The sequence below is a fragment of the Humulus lupulus genome, chromosome 6 (assembly GCF_963169125.1).
Source record: "Humulus lupulus chromosome 6, drHumLupu1.1, whole genome shotgun sequence".
Taxonomy (NCBI): domain Eukaryota; kingdom Viridiplantae; phylum Streptophyta; class Magnoliopsida; order Rosales; family Cannabaceae; genus Humulus; species Humulus lupulus.
Window position 1 is genome coordinate 222,490,617 of NC_084798.1, and position 8,840 is coordinate 222,499,456.

At 32.0% G+C, this 8,840-nt stretch overlaps 1 protein-coding gene across 1 annotated transcript; it reads right to left on the minus strand.

Moving 5' to 3' along the window:
* Window positions 1–1,821: 1,821 nt before the first annotated feature.
* Window positions 1,822–6,393, minus strand: LOC133783539 (L-ascorbate oxidase homolog). Its single transcript, XM_062223194.1, has 8 exons — window positions 6,163–6,393; window positions 5,961–6,070; window positions 4,589–4,859; window positions 3,850–3,952; window positions 3,413–3,764; window positions 2,884–3,246; window positions 2,357–2,435; window positions 1,822–2,280 (listed from the first exon to the last, which is right to left on the minus strand). The coding sequence occupies exons 1-8, from the start codon at window positions 6,319–6,321 to the stop codon at window positions 2,068–2,070; spliced, it is 1,650 nt and encodes a 549-aa protein (XP_062079178.1). The 5' UTR covers window positions 6,322–6,393; the 3' UTR covers window positions 1,822–2,067.
* Between the last annotated feature and the right edge of the window lie 2,447 nt (window positions 6,394–8,840).

Here is an 8,840-nt window from a genome sequence, read left to right on the forward strand (position 1 = left end):
AGTAATGATATGGGCACACAAAATTTTCATGAAAATATTGTACAATATTTATTTATTTAAAATAAGATGCATTATTTAAAAAAGAAGTGTCACACTTCATTATTGTGTGTAATGTGTTGGGTACGAAATAAATAAGCATGACCACCCACTTGGTGGTATTTAATTTCAAGCTATCAATGTACCTATAAAAGTAGATCACATGCACATAGAACGACTAATAAACAATTTGTATAAGGAAATGTGCATACCGTGTGGTTGGACTTGTACCAATCCCCAATAAGAACAGTGTAATCACCAGCAGGGTCTGGAAAAGGAACAGGGATTCTTGGTCTGCTAAGGATTCTAATACCTCCAAATCCACCAGCAGCTTTGTGGAATGCAAGAGAAGGAAAATAGTAAAAGCTCCCAATCTGATCCTTCACTTGGAGAATGTATGTGAAATTCTTGCCAGGGGGTATTGGGCATGTGGTCCCCCATACACCATCTTCAAAAGAATTTCTCCTGTTTTGAATTCCATTCCTATAACCACACACAAAACGACATCACTCCTCTACCTGCCAAAATTTAAACCCCATCATCTAAAATAGGCCATTATTAATCATGCATTGTTGTTTGAGCTCCCAAAATTTGAGGCAGCTAATAATGAATCAATAAAATTGGACTTAATTGATGGCTGCCAAATTTGCATGTGCAGAGAAAACCCCACAGTTTTTTCTTTCTCTTAAATACATTTTTTTTGTTTTATTTTTTTATATTGTTTTAATTTTTTTCTTTCAAAAAAACATATTTTCAAAGTTTCATAATTACAAAAATACAATCTCACGAAAGATAACCTAAAAAGCAACTGGAAAATAACTTAAAAACATCTAAAAAACAACTCACATTATCAACCCAAAATATATGCTAGAAAAAAAAGGCAAAACTATAAAAATGTAAATTTTTTATTAAAATTGTAAAATTTTCTAGTATTGTAAAATTAAAAAAAAAAATATTTGACTTTAAAAATGTAATATTTTAGTAAAATTAAGTTTTTTCTGTAATTTTTTAAAATTAAAAATAATAACATAATTACAATTTTTAATAAAAATGAAAACTTGAGGGGATACTAAGCTATTGGAGCCCATTAGACTCTCTCTATATGTGCATTCTTTGCATAGACCAAGGATTACTATTTAATAAATAAATAATGAGATAACTTGAGAAGTATTAATTAATTAAAATTAGCCACTAAATATATTTAGTTTAATATTATCTATTTTTATATTCACATTTCCCGTAATACCACTTAAAAAATATAATTTAGTTGTGAGTGTTTGAACAGAAAAAATAGTATAACAGGAATAATAACTAAATACTAGGTATAAAAAGAAAACATTTCAAAATATAGCTACAAATTAGAGAACATGACTTAAAATAGATACCCTATGTAATGTTTGACAATTTAGTGTATATTTGTATGCACTTATCATTTTGGTACATACATTTTTGCTTCAACAGGGGAGGAAATAGTCTTTTTAGACAGTTTTTAGAAACTTATATTTTGTCACTCTACTTGTAATATTTTGTTTTGAGTTTGTATCTTGTTGTGTTTATAATCTCATTCATTTGTGTATAATCTATTCTAACATAACTCATGATTAAATATTTGGAATGATATCATAGATTGCTTAACATGGTTTAGGGACAATAAAAATTGGACAAAAAGAAGTGATTTGACTTCTCAACATTTAAAGAAAAATGCATAAAACACTAAAAGAGAAAATGATGAACACCTAAAATCTTATGTGTATCAAGAAATAAATAAATATATATATATATATATTGAATAAGAATTAATTGATACTCTATATATGAATTCTCTCATCAGATATGAAAAAAACTCAAACAAATGAAGAAAGACAATACAATTGGTTCTAGATTTTATATTATAGAAAAAGAATGTGCCCTCGAGTTGAGGACCTAATATTGAAAGAGTGATAAGTGGTAGTACATACACATAGAGCTGATCTACTCTTCATCAACGACTAAACCATAGATAGATGTCTTTCGAAATTGGGTGCCATTTGTTCAAAGGGGTCGAGTACGTCTTCCACTTGCTCTTCCACAAAGAAGTGCATTCTTTGGAATTGGGTACTCATCCCTTAAAGAAGTTGATGCTGTGTACACACGCAAGTACAGTTGTTGTCCCAAATATTGTCTAGCCCAGAACTCAGACCTCAAGTTCCACATACCTACATTGTCCAAAGCCACATGTATGGCAGTCCATGACTTGGGATATACCTGCACTCACCAATTAAGTTTGTCACACATTGAATACCAAATTTGATATTTTGTAATTGATATGAATGTTTTTTACCTGAGTGGTGCAACGTGAAACTGCATCTCGGAGATTGTACTGATCTCTACTAGACGTTGTCCACTGGCCTCCATCCATTCTGACACCAAAAATAAAAGGATAATCATAAGTAAAAGACTCGAATAAGAGTAAATGAACATGTCAATTGTAAATTAGTATCCGAGAGTTTACTCATTTAGTACCTATTTTGAAAACATAGATATTTGGTATCCTAATTGATAAAATTTTGTCAATTTTACCAAACTATAAGCAGTTATATATAATTTGTAACTTGTATGATTGAGAGTAATTTGATTAAAATGGTAAAATTTGATTAATTAAATTTGAGTTTAGGGTACCAAATATGTACAATTTTAAAATACAAGGTAACAAATATGTATGATGTTAAGATGCAGGGTATGATTTTAAAATGCAGGATACCAAATGAACATTATTTAAAAATACAGATACCAAGATGATATTTTGCAAAAATACATTTTACCGAATAGTTACCTACCTTAGTATTAGTATTGTTATTATGTACTTACCCAACGACAAAGAAAGAGTAGCCATCCAAATGCAAGCTCTGTACAATGTCTTCATCGTTTTGGAAAACAAATTCGACAAAAGTTCTATAATCAGCTCCAAGAACTGCTGTGTCAAGGTACAATCCACCGCCACTAGGCCTATCGGCAATGCTTCCCACACGAAAGCCTCCAAGTTTGAAGAAGTCAGCGACCTTAAGAGGAGTATCGATTGGGATGAAAGATACACTGTTGAATCCGTATCTTTGCTTGTCGTTTATTTGTCCCGCGGAACTTGCAAGTATGAAGGTTTTGATCAAGGGGATAAGACCATAGTGGTACGACCCTTGTGGGTTTGGTCTTGGCCCACTTGCTGTAAGATTCGTCCTGAGATGAATCAATATGATTCTTAATTATTATGATTATAGTTTGGTTGATTAGCTATTATTATAAAATGAAGACTCAACTAACTAAACATGGATCACACACATGGTACTACTAGATGATAAGTAGGCCAACAATTATAATAATAAGGGGAAATGAAATGAAGTACCTGATAGAGCGGGCCTGGTTCAAAGACCAATCAATTTGGATGGTGGGACCACCAGGAGGTGGGCCAGAGACTTGACCAGCAGAATTACTATAGTGAAGAACACCGGTTGTAATGAGGTAGTCAGGGCCAGTGGTGAAACGAGTGGAAACCACAATGTAGTAATCTTGTCCAGGCTGGTCTGCTGTCACCAGAACTGAGTAAGATTGGCCTACGTGTACATCCAGGGAGGAGTAGGTGGTCTGAAGAGTATGTGTTCCCTCCACTTCTACCAACTTCATTTTGTGATTTTGAATGCGAAAGTTTAGGGAATTTTGCAGCCCAACATTTGAAATTCTAAGCCTGTAAGTTTTTCCTGTAATGGGAATATTTGTTTGTCTAAACCATGTCCAGCAATAAGAGTGCTCTTATTATATTGCTTGTGAAGCTTAAGAACTTACCTTGGTCAACAGTAAGAGAATAACCATTAGGTCCACGACCATTGATGAGAATTCCATCAGGAGAAGGAAGCTTCTTACCCCCATCAAGATGGGCTTTCAAATCCTACACACAAACACAAATTATAATCATCACTTACATTACCATCTAGTATAATCAAGTTAAAGAAGACAATTAAGCAAGTACACAACAATGCCGTGAAATTGAATTGCGTGTCTTATATATCAGCTCCCCTTGCAACTTGAGAGCAGAACATGGTCAACTCATGAGAGAGACATTCTTTAAACGACTTGGACATGGTTGAAACGACAACTTTTGAAAGAGTTATATTTTGAGCATACCAAACGGTCAATGAATTAAAATTGTGTTCCATCCAATACAATGAATATAATCCTAACACTTAAATAATTTTAGAGATTTATTACCTTCTAGTAAGTATGTATACACTGAAGACAACACAAGTGACCCATTCAAACCATTAAATTAAATGAAGAGTAATGATATGGGCACACAAAATTTTCATGAAAATATTGTACAATATTTATTTATTTAAAATAAGATGCATTATTTAAAAAAGAAGTGTCACACTTTCATTGTGTGTAATGTGTTGGGTATGAAATAAATAAGCATGACACCACCCACTTGGTGGTATTTAATTTCAAGCTATCAATGTACCTATAAAAGTAGATCACATGCACATAGAACGACTAATAAACAATTTGTATAAGGAAATGTGCATACCGTGTGGTTGGACTTGTACCAATCCCCAATAAGAACAGTGTAATCACCAGCAGGGTCTGGAAAAGGAACAGGGATTCTTGGTCTGCTAAGGATTCTAATACCTCCAAATCCACCAGCAGCTTTGTGGAATGCAAGAGAAGGAAAATAGTAAAAGCTCCCAATCTGATCCTTCACTTGGAGAATGTATGTGAAATTCTTGCCAGGGGGTATTGGGCATGTGGTTCCCCATACACCATCTTCAAAAGAATTTCTCCTGTTTTGAATTCCATTCCTACAACCACACACAAAACGACATCACTCCTCTACCTGCCAAAATTTGAACCCCATCATCTAAAATAGGCCATTATTAATTATGCATTGTTGTTTGAGCTCCCAAACTTTGAGGCAGCTAATAATGAATCAATAAAATTGGACTTAATTGATGGCTGCCAAATTTGCATGTGCAGAGAAAACCCCACAGTGCAAGTGTCTCATCTCATTTTTGGAAGCTACCGCAAGTAGCAACGCATTATTAATTCAGCTGGGAAGTCGGTGGCCAAAGTTATTAATTAAAAATACAAAGGGAAAAACCACTTATTTTTTCTACTTTTGATTCTGTGGTATCAGATTACCAGGAATCGAAGAATTTATAGAAATTCGAAAAAATACAAAAGCCAATGCCTTTATACTTCTCCTACTCATAATTCTGCTACTGTTCCCTTTTGTAGTCCACTTATAAAATAAAAATGTCACCATTAGACTTGCACCAGCTGTCGTTTCTCTATTATTAGAATAATCATGTTTTAACTAATGACAGCTAAATGAAAATGAATCTCAAGTGTCACTGTTCTAATATTTTGTTTAATAATTCATCTACTACTAATAATACCTACATTAAATTAATCCTACTTACACTTAAGTTGGTTTAGTCAATACTAACAGAGTATAGTCTAGATTTGGACTTTTGCCACTGATATTATAAACACCTAATAAGCATGGTTTTTTGTGGGACCCTAATTGCAAACCAGGCTTGTTTTTCTATAACTGAATTGATAATGAACCAACAAGATAGGAGTTTTTCTCGGCAGAAAATCATTTCATTTTGCCATGATTGTGGGGAATTTAATATCATAAAGTGAAAATGGAGTATCAGTTTACTGAAATCTGAAATTTCCAGATCTAAAAATAAAGTCATGATCAACCAGAATTTTCATAAAGCAAAATCACATGATTCACATGAATTATATCAAACAGTTCTCGTAATCACATTGTGAAATAAAGGAATCAGCTTAAATGCTTCTAAACTAAAATTAACTAAAATAAAAATTAATTGATAGTTAATTAGTGCAGAGAGAGAGAGAGAGAGAGAGAGAGAGAGAATGATTTAGTTTACCAAGAAAGGAGAAAAGGCTCGTCCAAGCTATTGTAAACATTGATAATGAGATTGTCATTAGTAACCGAATGAATATCTGGTCCTGGAAATTGTCCGTTGATAAGGATTCCCTAGAAACAAACAGACCAGAACGGTTTCACCACACAGTCAGATCAGATCAAAATCAAAAGATCAAAAAAAAAAAATGCAGCAAGATAAGTACCTGTTGGCGAACACCGAGCGGGTAAATGTCACCATAAGTGACATTCCAGTCAAAGAACCTGTAAGGATCTTCAGCCCTAACAATGGCGAAGAGAGAAGCAGCGGCGAAATATAGCAGAGAACAGAGTTTGACTCTCGCTAAACTTATGATCAGCGCCATGGAAACTGAATCGAATTGTTCAGTTTGCTTGTTCTTCTAAAATTGGACAATGGTAAGAAATGCGTGAAGAAGAAGAAGAAGAAAGGGAAACCAGGTATTTATACAAGTGCTGTGCAGGAGAGAAGAGAAGAGGAGAGAAGAGAAGAGAAGAAGACAAAGAAAGAGAGGGAAATATAATTTTTTGTAAATAAAAACAAAATTAAAGAAAAATAAAAAATAAAAAATAATAAAAAAGAGAGAAAATTGTGGTGTCGGTGGTCGAGTACTCATTCTTTGTTAACAGTATATATTTTTTTAATTTCTTTTTAAAGAAGAATTTAATTTATTAATTTATCTATTTTAAAATTAATATACAATTTAAAAAAAGGTGAAAAAAAATGAATTTTTCTTTTTTTTAAAAATTAGTTGTTGATTGGTAGTACATAATATATAAAAAAAATATAACATTTGGTACTTTGGTTTAGAAAAGAAAATTTAATATTTTAGTAGTAAATTTGATAATAAAATATTTGTGTATTTAAATAGATTATGTAAAGGGGTTTTTTTTTTTTTAAATGATATTATTAGCTTTCCTTTTCTACTTCTTTGCCTCTTTTTCACTAAAAACCATTAAAAAATTTAAACTTTTCTCAAACCCAAGTATAACCTTCAAAAGTTGTGTTTTACTCTATTTTGATTGGTAGATGTATAACTCATTTTCTTTTGGGTTCATTGTATTAAAAACAAAGACAAAACCCACCTATATAAAGTAATGATACACACACTTTTAAATTACCTATACTTTTTCATATTTTTTCTCAGTCACTTTTTCTAATAATTCCTCACATGAATGAAAATACTTTGGAATATATCTTCTAAAAATTGACCTTCCTTAAGGACAATTCAATTCACATGGCTTCAACAACTATATGCCATTGCCAATACTACAAAGAACATGTACTTGTCTATTCACTTATCATTTTGGTGCACATTTTATATATATATAATATTTGGATAACTATTTCATACCGCAGTATATATATATATATATATAATACTTCTCAATATATATATATATATATAATACTTCTCAATGGATAGTACCATATTATAATCATATGACAACATAGTGACTTGGTAAAGCAAGTCACCAACAGGTAAATATTTTTTTTCTACAATAGTTTCGAATTTAGTAATTTTTTATTGTCATAATTAATGTTGTTTCCAACCAATGGGAGACACTAGGTGTATTTAAAAATTGACATGTATTTGAAAATTAAAAAGTTTACAATATTATATTTTCATAATAAATACACGTTTTTCACCAGGTAACCCTTCCAAAAATTTGAAAAAATCAAAATTTATTTTTAGAAATATCAATTAACAACTATAAATATAGATCATTGATCTTAATCCAATAGTTAATATTAAAGTAACCATCTATGAGTAGTAACTATTAAAAGTGCACCCATATATATATATATATATAATTTATTACAAGTTTACAACACAATTAATTTAATATAGTATAGCATGTAATACTATTGACCTAAATGTGAAGTCATAGTTTAAGAATATATGAGATTTGAAAGTGAATGTATATGATCCTCTTACACCCAAATTTTGAGAATAAATAAATTTTATCGAAATGTAGGTTCGTAAAGAATATGCTGAGGATTAACAAATGTTAACATTATACTTGTACAAATTGTCACGAGATTCCCTAGCTACGTTATTAGCGCTCGAGCATGAGTTTCAAGTTCGAAAGCGTCAGTTTCCTCCAAGAGATGAGTTTGAATGACTAAACAAGCAAGGAGGTGGCGATAATTGGAAAAATGGGTGGCCATGGCCGAACGTGTGATGAAGGTGATGACCAAATGGATGGTCACGTGCATGTATTCAAATGGTTACTAATGGTTACTGATTCGTAACCATGGGACCAAAAATGGTAGTTGGTCCCAAAACTTTAGAATTTTGTCACAAGGCTCGGGATTAGTACCACAAAGTCTAAGACCTGATTTTTGAGGGTCGGGGTTAGAAAATTTATCTAAGCAATATCCAGGTTTAATAACTTATGAGCAAGGCTCGAAAATTATTACTTAAGCTTCAAGAAAATTCTAAGCTCGGGAATTAGTTCTAAAGTTTGGATTTGATGGCTTAGAACCTACGAAATATTTTCAAGGATTTAGAAAATATTTTAGGATGTACAATATTCCCCCTTTTAAGTCTTAAGAACAAGAAGTGGGCTCGGGGCTCGTGATTTGGACTTGGGTATCGAAAAATGGGATTTTAAGAAATAATTAGAGTTTTGACTTGAAATTTCGGGTGTAGTCTAGTATAAAATTATTATTGGAAATAATAATTTTCTAAGTTGAGTTCGAAATTTTGAGAAGGGTATTATGGTTATTTTACCCCAAGGGCTCGGGTTTGGGCCAGGGTCCGGAATTCCAGTTTTTGATTTTAAATTCCCTTAAATATATTTAAAATGTTAGTAAACCATAAACTAAGGAATATTGTCCCAATATGATTATAGGGTCTAA

Excerpts from the sequence above, each read along its gene's own strand:
- LOC133783539 (XM_062223194.1), bottom strand. The coding sequence starts at position 6,321 with ATGGCGCTGATCATAAGTTTAGCGAGAGTCAAACTCTGTTCTCTGCTA. Across the intron at positions 4,860-5,960 it reads GAGCCTTTTCTCCTTTCTTG|GAATGGAATTCAAAACAGGA; the intron begins GTAAACTAAATC and ends GTGTGGTTGTAG. Across the intron at positions 2,281-2,356 it reads TTTCACGTTGCACCACTCAG|GTATATCCCAAGTCATGGAC; the intron begins GTAAAAAACATT and ends TGGTGAGTGCAG.